The sequence below is a fragment of the Alosa sapidissima genome, chromosome 22 (genome assembly GCF_018492685.1).
Source record: "Alosa sapidissima isolate fAloSap1 chromosome 22, fAloSap1.pri, whole genome shotgun sequence".
In the NCBI taxonomy this organism is placed as follows: domain Eukaryota; kingdom Metazoa; phylum Chordata; class Actinopteri; order Clupeiformes; family Clupeidae; genus Alosa; species Alosa sapidissima.
The window spans coordinates 13,957,150-13,979,757 of record NC_055978.1 but is presented as its reverse complement, the minus strand read 5'-3'; the positions used below and the strand labels follow the sequence as shown (position 1 = coordinate 13,979,757).

The 22,608-nt window shown below is 40.8% G+C and overlaps 2 protein-coding genes across 2 annotated transcripts; one reads left to right on the top strand and one right to left on the bottom strand.

The window, feature by feature from the left end:
• The first annotated feature begins 267 nt into the window (after window positions 1-267).
• si:ch73-71c20.5 (DUF4748 domain-containing protein) lies at window positions 268-5,269 on the top strand. Its single transcript, XM_042078644.1, has 3 exons — window positions 268-376; window positions 776-1,076; window positions 4,822-5,269. Exons 1-3 carry the CDS (start codon window positions 334-336, stop codon window positions 4,979-4,981), a joined length of 504 nt encoding a protein of 167 aa, XP_041934578.1. The 5' UTR covers window positions 268-333; the 3' UTR covers window positions 4,982-5,269.
• Window positions 5,270-5,275: 6 nt separating this feature from the next.
• tmbim1a (transmembrane BAX inhibitor motif containing 1a) lies at window positions 5,276-22,207 on the bottom strand. The gene is made up of 12 exons (XM_042078643.1): window positions 22,007-22,207; window positions 18,562-18,860; window positions 18,193-18,263; window positions 8,106-8,170; window positions 7,912-7,965; window positions 7,675-7,725; window positions 7,415-7,454; window positions 6,935-6,972; window positions 6,696-6,783; window positions 6,471-6,566; window positions 6,340-6,393; window positions 5,276-6,214 (listed from the first exon to the last, which is right to left on the bottom strand). Exons 2-12 carry the CDS (start codon window positions 18,842-18,844, stop codon window positions 6,065-6,067), a joined length of 990 nt encoding a protein of 329 aa, XP_041934577.1. The 5' UTR covers window positions 18,845-18,860; window positions 22,007-22,207; the 3' UTR covers window positions 5,276-6,064.
• Between the last annotated feature and the right edge of the window lie 401 nt (window positions 22,208-22,608).

Sequence of the window (22,608 nt, the reverse complement as noted above, 5' to 3'; positions counted from 1 at the left end):
ACGTTAGCACAGTAAACGGAAAGTGAATGGGAATGTTCGCTTTATCAACTGTCTCTGATACAGTGAATATACAAAGATTCCAAATATATATTTTTTAAGTACAGCCAGAGACGGTTGATAAACTATAGAATCTTTGGTACAGCAATGTACAGTTCTACCTGAGGCTTCAGCAAAGACGTCACATGAATTCTAACTAGCGCAGAAATTAATTTGACAGTGTATGTAAGCAATGTACAAATGCAAATGTTACATTGGCTGTTAAAAGAGGCTCCACAGGTCCAGACCCATACCATTGCTACATTGTGCGCATGCGGAATTTTTTACACAACAAAAATGGCGGCGCCCTGTAGATATGCGACGAGGTCGGCAGCAAAAGGTTCGGAAAAACTTTTTTTGTGTGACAATATGATTTTAAAATATGTACTGACAAGATGTCTTCGAATACCTTTCCTGCAGGTTTCACCAGCCACTTACCAATATTACGATGTCTTTGTGTGCAGTACAATTAGCTCTAGTTGCCTTCGGCTAGTATACCATTAAATTCATGTTGGACAATTTTACAGTAGAACTCAGCACTGTTGGCTAGCTGTAAGGACTTTTAACCCACAGTTTTACTGACTTGATGCTATTTTGTCACACTTATTTCACAATGTTTAAATGTGAAGAGTCCTGTCCGGTGTCCTGTAGCAAACTGAACACCGGACTAGCCTCTTGTGCATGTAAAATTAATGTAGGCATTTGGACGTAGTTGATTAACATCACTATTACTATACAGGTTTTTATCAAGTCTTGGTACAGCAATGGACACAGGCCACTGTGCGTCCACCCCTCTCGTGTCTATATTGTCCCCAAGCTGTCTGTCAAAGAAGATGTCTTCACTGGAGTCACACTCCGGCTCTGATCAACACGAATGTGGAACAACAGAGGGCAGGAGTCTCACAGAAAGCAACGGGGCAGAACGAAAACAATACAGAATCTAAAACAAAACCAGAAGAGGGTGATGAAGAGGACGACGGACCAGAATACATCCCACAGAGAAAGGCCAAAAACCCCATGATTAAAATCGGTTATGCTTGGTAAGTTACACCGCCAGCCGCTTACAACCGCCAACTGTCCTATATTTGTCGTGATCTGATGGGAGCATATGAAATAACTTGCATTCGCCTCCAGAGGTGTGTTGATCATTTTTACAAAAAGCTTCTACAGCCTTTTACCGAATTAGTTGTGCATATCAATGGCCAAAAACTTTCATAGTAGGCCTACAAGGGGATGTGAAAATTAGCTCCAAATTTCTTTCATAAAGGCCTGTACAGTTCGGAGCCCTGAACATTTTCAGATATAAAACCTTTATGCCGTTGCAACCATTAAATGTTAAATGTTCCACTATAACTGAATAAGCCTATACAAGTGATGTGTTATCTCAGGGATGGGCAGTATTTATGATGCATGTATTTAAAATGCATATTTCAAATACAAAATAGTATTTTGTACTTTGTATTTGACTGGGTTGAAGAAAATGGCTTCATATTTTGTATCAAAATACTTTATAGGTGTGTATGTTTGTAGTTTAAAAATAGTGCAAATATTTTTAGTGATGACATCATAAAATTGTAACATAATGAATAGGGAGGGAAAGTAATCTCATCGCCATCTAGTGGTTGCGTTCCTAAAGTTTAGCGGAGTGGATGGGATTTTTTCTGTTTTAGAAAAAATATATCTCGGTGCACATTGGGATCTTAATTTAATGCCTTCCTTATGTTAGGCACTGGGGTCACCTCTATTGCTTCAAGTGGTCATACCTTATTTTTAGAATCAGTTGAATTGTTTTGAGTTTTTGTCGTAACACGGTGATGACGAACTACAGCGGACGCTTTCCAGCACCGTTCAACAAAGGAAAGTAGGCTTCAGACTTCAAGCTGTGCAAAGCAAATGCAGCAGTTGGGAATAGGTTGGAAATTACTGATTTTCAGCCACTTAATGCTCATTCTGGTGTAGCTACAAGATGTACAGAAGTGTAAAGTGTAAATTAGGCTCTTAAAGTTGCCTATTTGAGTAGGCCTAGGAGAAAAGCAAACAGGTGTAAAGGGAAATTAAAGGGCCATCACCGTTTTGTTTTTTTTTAGGAGGGGGGGGGGGGTGGTGTCACGACCTGGGGTGACGTAATTGATATGCAAATTAGTGCGTGGCGTCCTCTAGTGACATTTAGCGACTTTTGGAGCTGGCTTTAGCTACTTTCCATTTGAAATAGTTGGCAACACTGGAGTAATGAGAGAGGAGTAAAGAGAGACGAGTAAGGGATTGTTCAGCAGTAGATAGCGCAGATTATAGATAAATAGATAGGCTATAGATACAAGGAAGTTTATTGTCACATGCATATAGTTACTGGAAGTAAGAAATGCAGTGAAATTATGTCTGGTGTCAGCCTATTTGTGCAAAGTGGGGAGGGGGTAAAAAGTGCAGTAGAAGAGGGGTTTAGTAGATTAAGTGGCAAGGGCTGCATAAGAAAGGTGGGGAGGATTGGAATGGGGGGGGGGGGGCACCAACAAGGAGCACCCAAAAGCATGTAGCTCATGTAGATAGCCTAGATATGTATGTAGACAGATAGCTAGATAGATCATGTCATTATGCTGGTCACGGGGGGAGCTCCTCGACCAGCGGCCAAAATGCACTCGCTTCCCTAGTTACTGCAGCTCTCCACCACAGTTTCCATCGGGACGGCACAGCCCACACAAGCACCTGCAAAACTGCGACTTGCCCATATTATCTCCCTCTTTGGTAAGCCGTACCCTGACGATGTCAATGGCAATCAATCACGAGCAGTAGTTATCGAAAATATTCATGCTGAAGACACGACCAGCCTAATCGGCGGCGGCTATAAGCTTGCAACAACAGGGGTGGCTCACAGGTGGGAAGTTAGGCCATAGCTAGCTATCATGATGCTTTATATTCTGATCTTCTGACTAAGTTTGCCCTGTTGCCTACTTATCTGAACTAACGACATGATCACTATCACTAGATATATAGAAAATGTTGACTTTCACTCGGTGCTGTTCACTGACAGTAACAAAAAAAGTGTCGTAACGTTATAAGCATAATGCATTGAACTGAATAGGTGCATTATGTAGCCTCATAACGAGGCCTCTCAAATTCAGAAAATTGCATTAAACTAAAATCGGAAGACATTGTTATCTTTGTTAGACGATAGGGTCGTTGTCATATAAATGCTGTAACGAAATTCAAAGTGTAACTAGAAAAGCATTTCCTGAAGGAAATAAAGTGCATGCAAAGTTGTTGCTGGGTTGGTTGCTAGGGTAATTTTAGTGGTTGCTATGCTATAAAGTGGTTGCTAGGCTGTTGCTAGGGTAATTATAGTGATGGCTATGCTATAAAAGTGGTTGCTAGGTTGTTGCTAGGGTACTTAAGGTGGTTGCTAGGTTGTTGCTAGGGCACTTAAGTGGTTGCTACACTGTTGCTATGGTAATTATAGTGGTTGCTATGCTATAAAAGTGGTTGCTAGGTTGTTGCTAGGCTATTTAAGGTGGTTGCTAGGCTGTTGCTAGGATAATGATAGTGGTTGCTATGCTATAAAAGTTGTTGCTACGCTGTTGCTAGGGTAATTATAGTGGTTGCTATGCTATAAAAGTGGTTGCTAGGTTGTTGCTAGGGTACTTAAGGTGGTTGCTAGGCTGTTGCTAGGGTAATTTTAGTGGTTGCTATGCTATAAAAGTGGTTGTTAGGTTGTTGCTAGGGTATTTAAGGTGGTTGCTAGGCTGTTGCTTGGATAATGAAAGTGGTTGCTATGCTATAAAAGTGGTTGCTAGGTTGTTGCTAGGATAATTGTAGTGGTTGCTATGCTATAAAAGTGGTTGCTAGGCTGTTGCTAGGATAATGATAGTGGTTGCTATGCTTTTCCACAACTGATAGCCGAAGAATCATATAATATACTGTCAAACTCGTAACATGAAAAATTATATTAAAAATTCACAGACGACATATGTTCACCAGAAAATAATTATTTTCTCACATTCACTTGCATTGACGATTTTTCAATCTAGAGGTCCACTGGGGGTTTAGCGGATGGGCTGGACTTACCAGCTCTATAGGAACGCAACCACTTGGGGCGCTGGTTTTCACTTTCCCTCCCTATGTAGCCTTAGTAATTTGCCCACACTTGTGATCAGAATATTGAGATTCAGGAAGATGATCCATTGCAAGATCACCCAATAACCAGTGCAACACCCAACACCCACATCATACAGTAGGCTAGGAGATGTTACAGGCAGATCAGCATAGTTGATCTGTTGACTGTTTGCAGATTTATGGCATTTCTCGTAGGCAGAGAAAAGCTGTTGCTCTCAAACACTGCCCATTTATTTTTTTTAAAATAAACTTTTTTAAAGTACATCTCTTGAACCAAACATGAAAACACTGAACAAGTGATGTCTCCTCCTATGTTTTCATGGTCAAGGATTGCAATTATACCATATACAACATCATTAACACCTTATGACATGAATACGTTATTCACCGTCCTAGCTGTTTTTAATCTAACTCTTGTTGTGTAGTAAAATTCAGACAGGAAATATTAGAATTCCCATGACAGGCAAATTTTTTAATTTTTCAATAATAGCGTCACCTATATTATTTCACTGAGGGAACCCATTTAACTATCAGGGGTGAATAACAGTTTTGGGTCAGACCTTACTTTGCCAGGACTATATGAATTATCACAAGATCTTCATGATCCTGTAGGACAGGATGTAATTTTGAACAAATGAAGACTGGGGTATTGAATCATATTTTCTCACGCTGCTCTTTCAGGATGATTGGGTTGCCCACAGGAATCATTGGCTTCATCCTTGCCAAAAGAGAAGTAGACAAGAACCGACAAAAGCAGCTACGGATCCGGCAAAGAATGAAGAAAGCCAACGAAGGAGAATATGATAGTGACAGATACAGGACCATTTCAAAAATGGACTGAAGAACCCCATCTAATGGAATTGCCTAATGTGTACCAAAGTGGGGACCACTTTGAAATTGCCCACCATGGAACTGATTTAATCTTAAAAAAGAAAACAAAAACACACGCACACACAACAGAAATCACAGAAATACTGCAGGATTTCAAATGAATCACAAATGTATTGCACTTTTCCTTTGAGTGTATGGTCTCTCAGATTATGTGTATATGGCTGTGATAAATGTATGTTTATGTATATAATGAAATTAACTATTTGAGGTGTGTGTGAATAAACTACTATTCATTGTCCAAAATAGTCAATTTTTTTTTTTTTTATTAACAATGAGGTGAAAAAAATTGCAGTGAAAATCAGCAGCTCATCCTAAGCAGACGTACCTAGTTACCTTAAAGTTCTGTGAATGTCCTTCCTGGAAATACAGATTTACACCTTCAAAGGGAAGTGTGTGATTGCTAAATCCTTGTTTTTATGGCAAGATTTTATGCTTTGATTTTCCAGTAAAAAGGCAATTCATCTGTGTAGAAAAATAATGAACACAGGCAAAAGTTTGGCACACCCATTGCCAACTATGTAGACTGGACACAGCATGTATGTAACAAAACAGCAACACAGTGCATAAAACATGTCTTGATTGTCAACATATATATTCAAATAAGTGAAGTATTAAATACAGTGAGAAAAAAAAATCTATATTTAGGTATCTCCTGATCTATAACATATCAGCGTTACAAATGGCAGATTTACTTATTTATATTCTGATAAAGTCTCTTACTTTATTATGAGTGCCATAAGTGTCCATTCCTCAGTGATTGAAACTTAAACTTAATATGTGACAACTGCCCATTTATTGCACGGGCATATTCTGGGTTGTGATTACTTAAAAAAAAATCTGTGTCCTTTTTATATCTGCGATATATACAAAGCATAGCATATATGATACAGAATAACAGCAAAAATGTATCCCATGTTGTTTCATATTGATATGTGTATTCTCATATGCTTTCATTAGCGTAGCTTTATACTGAAAGTGCTATGCACAGATACATATTGGGTGTATAAATATGTGCTGAAAGCCTTTCAGACACTCATCGGTTCGCGGCCCCAATGAGTTGTAGGAGGAACAGGAAGATCTGGACAATGTCAACGTAGATGGAGAGAGCAGCAAAGACGTACTCCTCAGGGCTGATAGAGTGTTTCCTGTTACCAATCAGGAGCTGGGTGTGGTAGGCCAGGAACTGTGTTGGACATAAAACAGGAATGAGTCACCAGTTCACCCGTTAAACCCGTCAACAGAGCAGTTTCCACAAGGTAATGATTTATATTTACTTCTAGTGTGTGTTTGTACTTTAACTGAACTCACCAGTGTGAACACAATAGCTCCTAGTGCCGCATACAACATGTGAAGCCATGGAATCTGAAAAGAAAATGGGTTTAACAAACTACAGGCACAATTTTACATACAGCGCTCCAATTAGTACTGTGTTTACTCACATATTTAAACGAGAGCACAATGGCTGTGATGATTCCAGTCACAAAGATGACTATTCCAAGGACACAGAAGAGTCCCTGGCATTTTGTGAAGTCCACCTGCAGGAGGAGACATAAAATCCACTTCTTCACAACATCTCTTCACAATTTATTTTAGATCAAAAATTCCTCCCCATGTGTCACACCACTGTGTGTGTGTGTAATACATGTGTGTAAAACATCACTTACCTTGGTCTGAAAGCAGAATACAGTCACAGCAATGGTCACAATAGCTGTTATTCCCAATGCAAGGAACACAGACTCTGTGCTATAGTAACTAGGGAGAGAAACAGGGAAACACCAGGCCTAGATCACTACACATGATGTAACCCATTCACAATAAACAGATATTTACCCTAAAAAATACAATGTGTTTGCATTCAAATATGTGCTCACCACAAAGAGTTCACAATTAGAAACCCACTTACCTGGATATCGTTCCTGCCATGTAAGATAGAGCAAGAGTCTGATAAAAGAAAGGTAAGACATACTATCAAGTTCATGTCAACTGGAAATATGTATTTTAAAAAAGATTTCAACTGGCCCTGACAGGATTCATATCCACAAATAATAATTGTGATTAGGCAACACTGTCCCACAGAGTAACATATGGTAATGATTACAATTAGAGCTGGGAGGAAGTGAATGAAGATGAATAGAATGTGATTCTTAATGATCTTTGCCAACATGGCATAGCTTTTGGTGCCCTTATAAACTTTCAAAGGGAAATCATGAGGGTATGGAGAAAGCCGTGGCAGAAGTACTCAAGAGAACCGATCCTAGAGTTGCTGAGCAAGGCGTAATTACTGGAACACTAAGATCAAGAACTGTTCTCATATTAAGCCGGGCCCTGCTCTCAATATCCTCCAGGTCTCTAATTAAGTGTGACTCAGTTCTCTGTTACTCACAAAAATGCTGAGGAGAATCAAGTTCCATGGGAAACGCCTCCTATAATGGGGAAAGAAAATAAATCACCAATTCAGTATTCATAGAAGGTTATCAACATTTTACTGAGTATTGTCAAGGTCAGGTGCTTTACATTGGTACCTATTTAAACAAAAACTAACATTAGAGAAATAAAAAGATAACATTTGTGATAACATTGTTGCAGGGCTGACCCGCACCTAATATACAATAATCAAGTTTCAAACGCTCTGCCTTTGCTCACCTGGGTCCTGAGCAGCAAACAAGCACTATGTGTGTGATGAAATACACAGCACTGCAAAAACAGACACGTTTCAAAAGTCAACACCAGTAGTACCCCACGACATTGGCATGCAAGTACTTCCCTAAGGCATGGCCGGATCAAATCAAGTCTTTATCAAGGAAATCTACAGCACACCATAGCTAAAGCAAACTAATGCATGGACTGAAATGTTAGAATTAAAGATGTGTAACGCCTTACTAGGAAGCCCAGTAGACAGCTGGATTTCGTATGACAAATGTCTTCACTGGTTGCCTGTAGGGACAGAAGAAACACAGGAGGAAATCAAATAATTGTTAAATATCTGAACCAAGCAGAGGTCAAAAGATGTATGCAACATGAAGGGCAATCACATAAACAGAATAATATTATGAATGAATGTATCAGATACTCACACAAAACAGAAAACTGCCACAATACCAACAGTAACAAGAAGCTGAGCAGTCAGAATCATGTACACCTGTGCAGAACAGGAGAAAAATCCAATTAGATTTCAGTCAGGACCACTTTGTCCAGATAGACAGTTTATTATTATTTGTATAATGCTTCATTTGGCAGTATGGCTCTGTTCTGGGATCCCCCTGCCCTTCCATGTGCAAACATGGAAAGCCTAAGGCAGAGGGAGCAGCAAGATAAACCCCTATAGGGTACAGAACAGACCAGGCATCAACGACAACAAATAGACATTGATAAGTCAGATGTATGAGAAGGAGATCGGGTGGAGATCTCCACCAATATAAGAGCGGGTGATTATCAGCTGGGCAGTCAGCTAGCCAAGTTGCTGGGCGTGACTCTAAGGCCTGCCTGAACTAACGTTATGCTCCATTAGTGGTGTCTATTGAGACTGAAAGGAGAATATAGTATTGTGAGCATTAGGATAATGGAAAAAATAACATGACTGCTTGGACATACACTTTGAAAGCAAACAAACAGGAAATCAGATTGGCCACAAACGCACAGTCATAATAAAAAGGGATGTTAACGTTTAGTGATACTGATGCAGTTCTTCTAGTTGCAGCACAGGCCATACAGGTTGTCATTCTGCCATTGTCTCAGTAATTCACAGTCCTGGTTTATTTCCGTACCATAAACCTGCCTTTCTAACATCTCTCTCTTCTGCTTCTAGTCTGCTAATGTGTGGTTATCTCACCCTTAACCCAATGCCACCAGTTTGGTCTCTGCCCTGTGGTTTTGTGCCTGACTCATTTACTGAGAACATGTGATGCCGCTCTATGGTTCAAGGTGACAGATTGTGGATGAAGCATGTGCCACAGTTTTATTTATGTTGTTCATTACCAATAAACATGCCAATTAATGTCTCAAAGGGTCTTGTGTAGATAAGGTGCTGATGCAGAGCAGAGGGTCATTGGCATAGCGATGAAAATGGGTACCGTATAGGCCCCATTTTATACTCTTTTCTGGATGTAATAAACCTTATTATATTACATACATATATATTTATATATTTAACATCCAGAAAGGAGTATAAAATCAAGCCCCAGATCCTTAAGTCACAGTGATAGGTTTGGTCAGGAGATACCATGCACACCTAGACCATTTACATTTCCCTACAGCACTCCGTCTGGAATAGCTCTCGTTCACTTCATTTACTTCGGCAACTTGTCTCCGAACCAACCAGCGAACCGAGGGCGTTCCTGAGAGCGATTACGTTTAAGTTGCAAGCCTATCGTTATCGTTGTGTCCCACGTGGTTAACATACGTCATTACCAATCGTTAGTGATTGAACTCCAATGATTTCAAACTTCACACAAGCGTCCACCAACCAGGAAATAAACGTTTGCCAATGTATCTAGGCCAGACCAGAGCCATATAGATAGAGAGTTGCGACAACTTTGACGACCATTGACGCTAATGTTCCATTTTTTTCCAACAATGGCAACTAATGGAAGCCTCAAATAGTTCCCGGAAGTTAACAATTAATAACAGCAGTGCAGTTACAACAGTATAGACTGTTTGTAGCCAACATTTCAGACTCAGATTTACATTCCTTTGCCTCATCCGAATAATAATAATAATAATAATAATAATAACAGTAATAGTAGTAAAGTAATAGTAGGCTATCAATAGGCTAATTATAATAATAAACGATTTATGTATCGACTATGACTTTTCTGCTGCTCAGTCTTTATCAGTTCCTCATCAAATAAATTAAAAGAGGCTAAAAGCCCAATAAATGTGCCACACGTAATAGCCGAATAGAAGATAACCCTTGCCTATCCCATTTCAATTAGGCAGCACTACACCACCACGAACAAGCTGTCATTATGTTTTTGCGTTATAGGCCTACAACTTTTAGGACGTGACGTTTCTTGGGCATTTATGGTGCATTCAGGGCACTTCGGAATGACAAGGACCGCCCCCATGGCTACTTTGTTTTACCGACAGCAAGTGTTCATGTGCTTTGCCGTCGGAATGTGTGACAAACACGGATGCCACAACAAAGGTTAAAACATACACTCACTAATCCTAAACAAACAACTGTATTTGCTTAAAATATAGTGTAAGACGCTCGTGAAAGAAAGATATGCAGCTTTCAAGTGACAAAAACGGCAAATTCCCAAGTTCACATTAAAACTCTTGGACATGAAAGGCCACATGGACTACAAACGAACTACAACGTGACGACTAAAGTGATGACGAGCCCCTAACTGGGCAACTCTGTTAGCAAAATCTAGCCCCAGTTTCCGACCTCTGACTCACACATTATGTGACGTGAATGACGCAGAATGATGATGTTTTCACTCGGAGAAAGGTTTTTCCAACACTAGGTTAGCTTCACCATCACGTCAAGTTGTAACGCATGCACAATGCTCATCTAGGCTATGGATTTAAGTGCCTTAAAGGCAGCAAAAGTGGGATATAGTGCAACTGCTTCCCCAAAACAAATCCTCGTGTATTTAATCGTTTAATATGTGGATAACTTTCAGTGGACTAAACAAAAGGTAAAGATTTTGTTATCACAAGGCTAACTTTTCAAAAAACCTTGGAGTGAGATTTGGTGGGGCCAAATTTGGTGGGAAAGTTTTGTTTGGCTCATTCAGCATTATACCGTACAGTAAAAAAAACGTACATCAGTGGTTCTCAGGTGTAGGGACCAGGCATGGACGGATTATGAACTTTCGGGCCCCTGGGTCCACATGTATTAAGGGCTCCCCACTAATTGTCGCATATGTGGAAGGGGGGTTTGGGGGTCCTCCCCCAGAATTTTTTTCATTTGTTTGATGTGATTTCCTGTATTCTGGTGCATTTTGGTAGCTTAGAAATCTAGACACACCGTAGCGGCAGCAAATTACATTTTCTTCCAGGGCTAGTCTAGCAACTCTCCGTTGGCTTGTGAGCTCGAAAAATTAAACTTCTATCAGGCCAATCAAATCGTCTATAGAGTCGTTAGGGGGGCATAACATGATGGCAGAGTTGCAACGGTTTGGCTTGAATTCCCTGCTACTTGAAGATGGATATTGCTGTTGGCCAACAGTGTGACACGAGTTAAGCTTGTTTTGAGATGGCAAAAGTTTGAACTAGCCAACTAGCTCCGTTGGTGGGAAAACCCATGGGACTCAGTGCTGTCCTATTGCGTGCTGAGGGAATTTGAAAGACAACCGATTATCCCGCCCCTCGGACTGAGCACTGCGAACGGTGAGTGCCCAGACCCTACATTTTAATGTGGGTCTGGCTCGTCAGGCTAGCATTTTGAGGATGGCCAATACTAAATTCAATCAGATTCATAGCCTACATCCTGATGTGTTGATATTGAGGCAATGATTCCATGAAAAGGCTTTGGCTTCAGGGCCCCCTGACAACTTGGGCCCCTGGGTCTGGGCCCGGAAGGCCCGTGCAGTAATCCATCCCTGGGACCAGGGTCCCAGAGTTAAATGAACATTGGTATCAAAGGGATCTAGCCTACTACTAGGACCATGCGCATCGGAGGCATTGTGAAAGTGGGTGGGACATTTCAGAGGGGGGGTATGGGGGTCCTCCCCCCGAAAAGTTTTTTTGGACTAGATGCAATTTACTGAATTCTGGTACATTTTAACAGGTTATTTAGATACTTCTATATAACAAATTAAAAAGCCAGCCTACGAAATTAATAAAAAGTAAATCATGCATAATTTAAAAATAACTCAATAGGCTACTTGGCTACGCAATAAGGTTTCCATTACAGCACCGCAGACGTTCAATGAACGCATGAAAGCGGATGGTTTGTTTGAAATCCCGACACTCTTTCAACTACATGGAACATAATAGTGATCATCAAATACCTCCCCAGAGTTCAGTGCCCATCAGTTCCAACATTTAACAATATAATCAAACAGTACAAAAGTAAATTAAATATCAAACTAAACCGAAAATGTCATGCTTTTGAAGGCCTACCAGTATGCCGCTCCAAGAAACGCATGTCTCAAAATAAAACTCGCATAAGAAATAAAGGGCTGTCTCGAATACAATCCTGCCTCTAAAGGCCTGTACTTTGTCTTAAGACCCCGGCCATAATTTGAGGATTTACAGTATCTAAGTAGACAAACTGGCTTCAGATTTCCAACAGAGTGAATAGAGATTGTGCAGTCTTAGCTGTGGTTAGTGACGTGATGCTGTTAATGGGGAGTTTTACATAGCCTAGCGTAAACCTATAGGTTATTATTTATTTGGCGTACCTATAAGGCATTTCACCTTATCAAAAGTGAGGGGGATGACTGATCTCTTCAACACTGCAGGGGATTTGGTGCTTGTCACTGTGTGTGTGACAGAAGAGGAATGGGAGAATGCGTGTAACAAACAAAAAAAATGTAATGAGGGATTTGTAATGGCCATAGCCTATAGCCTACATGCTATTCCTTTTTCAGGATGTACCCATATCTGCATGATGTGAATGTTTGCATATGGCTTATGTCAGGCTTTATATCAATATGGGTGTCTCGTTATTTGATTTTCTTCATATTTTTGCATTAATGTCACTAGGAAGCATGCCAATATAAATATATTCATTTATCTGTAATGGGATTGGCTGGAACCTGACAATATAGAACCATGATAGTGGGATAATCTATGGCTGAGCAATTTACAAAAATGTATGTAGGCCTACTGACAAATAGTTAGAATGCATAATAATTTCGCCCCAATGAGGCTATGTAGAAATGTGTTGCAATTAGAGGGTGACACGGGAATTAATTTTCACTCCTGTCCCATCCCGAGCCCGCACAAATACTCCCGTCATATCCCGATCACGTGACAGCAGCCCCCCCCCTCCCGTCCCGCTCCCTATGTTGATGTCTAAAGTTATCCGACTACCCAGTAGCGTGCGGTGACCATACATTTTGGTAGGGCAGAAAGCCTTGTCTAACTTTTCTTTAATAGCCGATCATTTTGGGCTACATTAAAATTACATATTTTACAGGACTTTGCTGTAGGCTATGCTTAAATCATTTCAGTCAGAATTGTAGATCTCATCCCATCAGTTAAGTTTGCACCGTTCTCATCACGTTAAACCAGCGAAGCATAGTTGCTATGGGTAAACAAAACTATTTTTTGTGTTCCGCCAGGGTTATGCGATATATTGAGGAATGCGATCGTCGAGGTGCCATGCCCCAACATTGCATGACACATTAAACTCAACGAGAATTGCTTTCCCGGACAGCTCGTGCAATTGAATAGAGCTGTCCTTTGCTGACACTTTCGCCTGTAGCCTAACTGTTTCTTTGCATCCATTTTGCCTTAGGGCCTAGTCGCTGAAGCTGATAGGTTGTGGCTACCAATCAACAACAAACGTATTGTGGGTTGTAATTGGTTCTCTTTTCTAAAACGAAATGCCTCACGTCTTTGGGCGCACTCACTGCATTGCAGCGTCATTTTTTTTTAAGTTAATCTCTGGCTTCCCGCCAGCTCCCGTTTATTATTTCCTGTCCCGTCCCAATCACGTTACCAACAGTGAAATTTACTCCTGTACTGCGGGAAACCTGCGGGAAACCCGCGGGAATACCGTGACCCGCGGGAGTCCCGAAAAATTGTCACCCTCTAGTTGCAATTTCAAAACCGGATTACTCAGGAACCACTTATTGCACAGAGGCATGTTTTATATCCTCGTATTCGGTACGGTTTACTGTTTATTGTGATTGCCACGTGTTGTGTGAAGGGTTAGTGAAATATTAAAACGAGAGTAATGGGTGTGTACTGTGTGCAAAATGCAAATATGATTAGCCTAAATTGCACGTCGGTTCAATGTTAATTTTCTCGCGAACCATTTATCACAGCAACTTGGCGCTAATATTATTGGAAAGCTTATTCCGCACGTTCACCTGATGTGTGATATCATATGTATAGGTTTAGTTTAGTTGAACCTCATCTGCCAGGTATTTGACCTACCAGGTTGACACTTCAGCGTGAAAAATACTCAATAATACTCAAAGCATACCTGAAGCCGGGGGAATGCGCCTGGGACGGCTTCTGAAGTAGCATCGCAAATGAGAGAAAATTTAGAAAATTCAGAGACACAGACAAGGAGTGCTCTTGAACCCTCTCACCGTCTCTGAAAGCATAACCGTGGCTCAACAGGTAGATCTATAGATAGGCTAAACTCATTTTCCAGGCATCTGACCGACCGGGTTGACACTTCTGCGTGAGGGTGTGGCGTGTGAGTTTGTGAAACTAATCAAATGCGTGTGTCTCACGGCCAATGCGTGAGAGTTGGCGCCTATGTAATATCATATAGCCAACTTTGTTTGCAGCAGTGAAGCTGAGTTTGTTGTTAACATTGTTGGTAACTGTCAGGGAATTTAACCCCAACATATAGATACAAGAACCACAACACGTAGTATGGCTTTGCCCACAAACTCTGGTACCAAGAGGAGAGCCTGCTAATGTAAGGAAGAATTCCTCACACCATCAGTCTCGGACTCTGCAGCCCAAAAGCTGTGTCTTTTATTGTACAGATGCACACAGAAAATAGGAAGCAAGACATAGCGACTTCATTGTGACATACTCTTATCTCACCCACACACACAGACAGGGTGCAGTTCCTGTCTGTCTGGGTGCACACTTGTACTCTCTGTTCTTAGAACTCAGCACAACATTTAACTTGAACTCTCTGTTCTTAGAACTCAGCACAACAATATTTCTGCTTACACAAATGGTTACAATGATAATTGATTGATTGATTGGTTTATTGACAACACATCAGTTTTTTCCTTGTCAGGAACACTGTTCTTCCTGTGGTCAAACATTATAATAATAATTTCCTTACAGTAACGTAAACGTTTCTTCAGTTAGGAGCAGTAGCCTACTGTTTTTTTTTATTTTTTATGTTGCATTCATTTAGCCTAATATGCATGAGAACCTATATAGATTTGAGGGAGCTGCAGCTGTTAGCATTAGCACGGTCATATTAACGCAGGCACTAGCCCAGTGAAGATCGTATAAACCCCATCCCCAGATTAAACCAGTTTCTTCAAACCAAGCTTGCACTGATATGATGCATGATCACTGATCAAATTGCTATTTTCTGACAGGATGAGCACAACCATGCAGGTTCGCTGAATCTCAAGCTCTTTAGCCTATTAATGCTGTATTCACAGCACGGTGACAAACGGTGACAAAATGCTGTTTTTTATGAGTTCATAGCCTGGTTATTTATCAAGGACGATCACGTTTTATAAGTTATTATGATCACGCATCGCATTACCATGGGGTTACTGTGTAGGTAATGCTACGGTTAACACATGCCCACCATTACACTGGAGAGATGTTAAAAAACTTAAACTTTTTTTTTATTTCTCCCGAGACGCTAGCTACTTAAGGTAGCTCGCTCATTATCTCAGATCAGTTAAGAAGTACCAGAGAAAACATTTTTTTTCGTCATCTACTTCCTGAATTTTTGGTCAACGATACCGCAAAAAAAGCAGTTTTTCCTAAATAACTACCTGAACCGTGGCATTGAGGATGAAGAATATTTTATGGTATGTTGGTCTCAAGGGCCCACATCAATCTGGCCCATAATCACTCATTTGTGATTTGCACCCCCCCGGTAAAAAATGAAAATGCAATATTATTCTGCTTTAATCGCCCCTATCTTCAGTTAAGATGTTCAGAACTGCACCAAATTTTATGTGTATGATTGACCTGGCATTCTCTGGGGGTATGCCAAGTTTCGTAGAATTTCATCCATGGGGGGGGGTCTAAAAAAAATTAGGTTATGTGTACATTTAGTGACTGTAGACTCATTGGCCTGTAGATGGCGGTACACACATATACACATGCACACACACACAGGCACCCACATACTATCGGTATTAGAACGGCCGATACATAATTACAAATTCAGTAGGATTAAAAAAAAGCCAAAATAAATATTCATCATCATCATCATGGCTGCATTTCCAGTATTGGCGATAAGTAGTCTTTTGTCCACTAGATGGCGCGTCGTTGCAGTGAGACGTAATTTTGTTGGAAGTTAAAAGTGGGTTGGAAAAACAATGGACGCTTCATACAAGGAGTGTAGTTTACCGCAGAGAACGTCTAATAAGGATAGAATGATGTTCACATGAAATGTAATTTCCATTTCTTCTTGAAGCCGAAATAAATCTGAGGATGTTTATCGGACATGCTTGGTTTTTACTGCAGGTACGTTGATCTTATAATATCAATAAGGACCTAGGTAATGTTACCGTTAGCGTTGGTTGAGTGATGGAAGCCAATTTGATTGATTGCATTTGTAGAAAACTATAAATGCGGTTATACAGTACCAAGCAAATTGATAGCAGCACTGTAATTGTATCTTTCGACTGTCATTTGTTGCACGTGCTACAAAAATCATTCTGTGCAATGGAAGATTTACCAACGTTACACCGGTCTGATACAGTTTTGCCTACATGCGTGAGACTGAGACGCCTGTTTATTTTGTTTTAAGTGCGTGCAGGGTGTGAGAGGGGAATCGATGTGCTTTGATTCCAGCTTGGTGGTTGTAGTCTGTGAAATTAAAAAGCACGTGTGTGTGAAGTATCCAATGACACATTCATTTCATTATGGCTGCTTAAGCAACACACCTAAAGCTACTGTGTAGTGGGTCCCATTTAGAAGTGGCTACTTCATTCGCGCTTTCCTTGACTCATGGAGCTGCGTGAATTTTATTACAACTTTTCGCCACGATATGGCAGTTTAAGTCCGCTTGATACTGTAAGGCGTAAGCCATTGGTTTCCAAAGGAGATTTTATTTGTGTCGCCAGCATAGCCTATTGACAATTTATGTTGTAAATAGGCCTACCTTATAAGCCTACCTGTAGCTTAGGGAAGCTAACAGCTTTCTATTAGTACGATGTTCATTTTAGGACATCCTCAGACTCAGGTGTCAGACTCAGAAAAACATCGGTCATCTTCAGACAAAACTGCCTCAGCGTCAGAAAAACCTCTGTCATCTTCAGACAAAACTGCCTCAGCGTCAGAAAAACCAGACTCAGGTGTCAGACTCAGAAAAACATCTGTCATTTTCAGACAAAACTGCCTCAGCTTCAGAAAAACTTCTGTCATCTTCAGACAAAACTGCTTCAGCGTAAGAAAAACCTGTCATCTTCAGACAAAACTGCATCAGCGTCAGAAAAACCAGACTCAGGTGTCAGACTCAGAAAAACATCTGTCATCTTCAGACAAAACTGCCTCAGCGTAAGAAAAACCTCTGTCATCCTCAGATAAAACTGCTTCAAACCAAACTGCCTCAGAAAAACATGAGTCAGGTCTCAGAAAATCAGGTCTCAGAAAAAACGCTGTCAGAAAAAACAGTCAGACGAAAAAGTCTCAAATGAAAAGTTATTGTGGGGACAGAAGAAGACGACGGATACAGAACGGTGAGTTTAATATTATGCTTAATACATTTATTCTGTCACTGGCATGTTATATTTGGTGCTTGGTTAGATGTAGAAATTATAAGTAAAGGTAGAAAGTGATCCAATGGTATACACATTGTAGGAAATCCATGTATCAAACTTAGCTAACCTCACTTCGCTAGTAACATTAGCAGCTGCTGTAAGGCACATACCGGAGTAAGCGTACTACATAGAGCAAAATAATTTGTTTTTCGTAGGACTACGGTACATTCAATGAGCTAGGGAAAAGTGGGTTAAACATTTTTCCACCACGAAAGTCCAGAACGACACCTGGACCATTATTTCTTACTTTTGCTAACCGTTTCCCAGTTGTACACTACCTACCAGTAAGAAACCTTTATCATCACATCATTATTCCCAAACCCCAATCTAAATTTGAGCTTTAAAAAAAAACGTAGGAATTTGTTACATAAACCCCTGAGCACTTTAGACAGCTGTCACTTGAGGTTTATTGAATTTGTTAAGGTTAGCAAAGACTCTGTAGTTCTCCAGAGACCACACAGAGGTTTCATGGCACTGTATGGACACAAAACACATATTAATCTGAATAAAACGGATAGAGGTCCCAGCGGCAGAGCAGCACTGCGAAACTTACTTTGCGAATGAACTTGTGCCGAACACTGATGTCATCCCAGCCTCCAGATGTGGTGAACCCCTCGACGTCTCCTGTTGACAACATTAGCGGAACCCCGCTTGAGTTACAGAAGCCTGCAGAAGCTATCACTCAATTTCTTGGTGTTCCCCCAGGCAACACATGCACAACCACAAGGAGTCTGTTATAGCCATTAACTCCTCTAACATCTGTGCCGATGCACTGCTATGCATGTCTCAAAGTCTTTCTGCATGTTATGTTCACCATGTAGAGGACTAAATCCCACTTGCATAAGAGGATTGCACAAGACGAAAAATGGCAAAGACGTACTATAATAACAAAAAGGTGAGGTTGGGGAAAAACAAATCTTACCTGTGCTGGGCATGACTGGAGGCATTATGTTTGGCATGGCAGGCATCCCATGGGGTGGGTACCCCTGGCCTGGCACAGGACCAGCATGTGGGTACCCTCCAGGCTGTCCAGGGTAAGGTGCAGAGGGCTGGGCATTGGGTGCTCCTGGGTAAGGGCCGGGCTGGGGCTGACTTCCATACGGTGAGAAGCCGTAAGAAGGGGGAGCCTGGTAGTTCCCTCCCTGGCCATTATAGAGAGGGGCCCGGGAGTCATCATAGCTTGGTGGGAAGTCTGACCTGGACATGGCAACCCTGGACTTCCTGTATATCAGTCAGAAGACAGAGACAGAGATTGTTTTGGTTTTGGACTCTCTTCAACGTGTTGACGTCCGTCCATATTGAAAGCTGTGCTGACGTTTATCTCTATCAGGTTTTCTAGCCTTTATTGACTGGAAGCAAGTATGAGAGTGGGTATTGAAAATGACTTTAGGACAGATTCAAACCTGTGTCTTTTTGGGCACTATGGTACAGGATGGCAATAACAATAACCCCCCACCCCACCCAAAGTGAGGTTGACCTCATTTTATTTCCGGCTGAGGTTGAAAATGCGGTTTATGAGGTTATCAAAGCTTAATTTAGTGGGTAGTATCCGGTTGTAGTATGAACTCCGTTTGGCCATATCATCACAGCTAGGTAGCCTAAATATAGCGTCTGTCATAAATCCAGAAAGAGGGCTATTTGTATTTGAGCTTTGACATGCAGCTAGCTCAAGTAAAAGTAATCTGATTTTATGCTGCACCCCAGGCAACTCTGACTTCTGTTCCGACTCTAGTAATAATAATAATAATAATGCCTTACATTTTTATAAAGCACTTTTCTCGACACTCAAAGCGCTTCATTGGGAAGGGTGGACCTCACTAACCACCGCCAATGTGTAGCACCCACCTGGGTGATGCAAAGCAGCCATTATGCACCAGAACGCTCAACACACACCAGTTTGAGGTGCAGAGTGAGGGAGTGAATGAGCCAGTTACAGTGGGGGGTGATTAGGGGGCCAGATTGAATGAGCCAGGTTGGGTATTTAGCCAGGACACCGGGGAACCCCCTACTCTTTGCGATAAGTGCCAAGTGATCACAGTGAGTCAGGACCTCGGTGCTGGGGTATATGGACACAACAAGTAGGATCTATGACAATGAGTGGCATTCCTTTGTATTTTTTCTTGTAGGAGGTCAGATATCTTGGCTTTCAAGTTTGTCTGGAAGGTAATTGGAATATTTGGAAAGGTTAGAAATATCCTACTGCCAAGTTGTCTGGAATACAGCAGGAGTTCGGTGACTAGACATATTTCGTCAACTTGCATACAACAGTGGCTAGTGGCAAGATATCAATATTTAAGAACACTACCAGAGAAGAAAATGCCCAAATATGGCCAGAACTAGTCTAAAATGATCCTGCAGTGACAAACACAGGCAGTGGGATTCTAAAACAATGGTAATCAAAATTTCTGCATGGCTTGGCTTGAGCTGCATGGAGGAATTTGTCAGCTGACTGTCAACAACAATGACAGTGTGATACGAGTGGTCAGCCGGTGGTTGTTCATATTCTAAAGTAACAACCAGTACACATCTAATGACACTTCTTGAAGCTAAAGCTTTCTCTAATGACAGACAAACTGACTGTATGGTCATTCTCAAAGGCAAATTCACACAGTGACACAGCCTGCGAACGGTACAGTTTGCTAATGGTTCCTCCTCCTCTTCCTCTATCAGTCGTGGTGACAACATGAGCTACTATATCAGCAAAAGCACTTCCTGTTTGTGGGTCAAATGTGGGAAAAACTGAAACTCGCATGACAGTATGGAAGGAGTGACATAACTATATAAAACAGCTCATGTATGCACTGTCCTCGTGTGCCCATCCTACACTGTGCAAAAAAAAAGTGTTATTCGGTGCAGCTGGTGCTCTGAGGGAGGACCGTTGGAACATACAAGTATAAATTGTTTCCATGTGTTTCTTCACTTGCTCTCCTCTTCAAGAGTAAGCCACAGTTTGGCCGCAACAAGACTTTTTCTAGTAGTAGTACTAAGAGTAGTACACAAACACTATCTAAGTCTTACCTTACCGTCACCTGGCTAACAAAACATGCAGTATGTTTGTTGCAAACGTGTTATGTTGAAATAAGGAAAGACTATTTTCGCCCTTGTTTCAGCCAAGGTTACATGGATTTCCATTTTGTATCTTGATGGCAGTGAAATGTCAACAAGACATCCAGGCAGCCTGTATAAGCTTTCAATAGACTAGTCTGTGACTAGCACTCATTTTAGCACCAGTGTTTCTCTCAGAAGGCCCATTCACCTTTAAGAATTATGTTACATCACGCTGCCTCTGCTAGGCAACAACAAAAATACAAACTGGAAAAACTAACTTTTCCTCCCCAGTCCTCAGCAGGAGGCCGCCCACAGTCATGACACACATTAGACACACATTAAACACACACACACACAGTGACAGTCCTTCTCTATCTATATAATCTACACTCAGCAGTCACGGAACTAGTCTTCCTTACATAAACTGTAAATGTACTACAAAATTACTGTATCTGTATTTTCATCCTTGTGGTTGTAGTTCAGTCTAGTCTTGTTCAAAGAGTTTCAACAGTTCATCTAGCACCACATGTCATGTCATGTTCAACTGACAGTATAAACTGACCACAATACAAAGAAAACCACTGATTTTGCAAGCCTACTTTAAATATTTCTGTTTCTATGTGAAACGAACGTCTCAGAAGAGTAGGCCTCTACACTGTGTATGTAGGTAGGCTATATTTAATCACATTAGTAGCCTACTTGGCACATCAGCTAAAATTATGGAGAAAGGATTATGACCAATAAGGCCAAAAGGGTGAAAATTAAACATTTCAATAAAACATATGTCTAAATCTCAAGCTTACTGCAACTGTTCCCTTAGGGAAAAGTACTATAGGAATCTTATAGTATTTTGGGACTAAATATTGCAGTAATCTTATAGGAATACTATAGTATTTTGGGACATAGAAGTAAGACTACTATAGAAATACTATGCTATAGGATATTATAGAGGTATTACAGAACATAACCTCTATAATATTCTATAGCCACTATAGTATTTCTATAGTTGTATTATAGTACTTCTATATGTCCCAAAATACTATAGTATTCCTGTAAGATTACTATAATATTTTGTTCCAAAATACTATACGATTCCTATAGTACTTTTTAGCTATTTCCTATAGTACTCTATGGGTTTAATAGACTATAGCCTATCTGTTAAATAGGACCTATTTCTAGGTCATGCCCATATAGGACCTATGATTAGCCTAACAGTTTGTTTTTCATTGGAAGAAGGCCTACCTAGGCCTAGTCACCAGTCTGTCAAACTAACTCGGATCTGATTGAAGGACAAAACATATCTCAAACAGATAACATACCAGGTAACGTGGTCCACCAAGAAATACTCTAAAAATGTAGAAAACAGCCGCAAAAAGGGATGTGAAGGGAGAAAACCGAATAGTCCTTTCTCACGGATATACGATATCACCACAAGAGAATCCTGACGATAGTCTCCGCTTCCGTAGTTGAATGGCCGACCTACGCCTTGTTCTCTGAGGCAGAGCTCAGAGACAGATGTTGGCTTGTTGCAAACGTTTCCTGGAATTTGGTGACCAGGCCAGTAGGTGGGGTCTAAAAAGTTATAGTTGGCTTGCTCCTTGCTCTATCCAAAGTTTTCGAAGGTCACACCCACATGTTTTCTTACATCACCACATCAATCCATATTTAGAGGATGCATCCAACGCAACGCATTACAATAGACTTTCATTTAATAATATTTTTCATCTGTGCAATGCAAACATTTTTTTATTTTTTTGACGGCAATGGTTAAAATGAGCAAAGCTCTTGGAATGCGTGCAGGGCACACCCAAGCATTTTGTCTAGGTTACTGGTGTGGCTGATGCTAGTTACTTTTTGGTCAATATCCAGTAGAGACGTCTACAGGCGTTGGGGTTCATAAGTGTCTTAGATTGTTGATGTT

What these genes read in the sequence shown, in the direction of transcription:
- tmbim1a (XM_042078643.1), bottom strand. Translation starts at nt 18,844, where the DNA reads ATGTCCAGGTCAGACTTCCCACCAAGCTATGATGACTCCCGGGCCCCT. An exon ending in GTTTGCTGCTCAGGACCCAG is followed by an intron (nt 7,455 to 7,674) that starts GTGAGCAAAGGC and finishes TCCCCATTATAG; the next exon opens with GAGGCGTTTCCCATGGAACT. An exon ending in TTGTGCTCTCGTTTAAATAT is followed by an intron (nt 6,394 to 6,470) that starts GTGAGTAAACAC and finishes TTTTCTTTTCAG; the next exon opens with ATTCCATGGCTTCACATGTT.
- si:ch73-71c20.5 (XM_042078644.1), top strand. Translation starts at nt 334, where the DNA reads ATGGCGGCGCCCTGTAGATATGCGACGAGGTCGGCAGCAAAAG. An exon ending in GACGAGGTCGGCAGCAAAAG is followed by an intron (nt 377 to 775) that starts GTTCGGAAAAAC and finishes ATTACTATACAG; the next exon opens with GTTTTTATCAAGTCTTGGTA. An exon ending in ATTAAAATCGGTTATGCTTG is followed by an intron (nt 1,077 to 4,821) that starts GTAAGTTACACC and finishes CTGCTCTTTCAG; the next exon opens with GATGATTGGGTTGCCCACAG.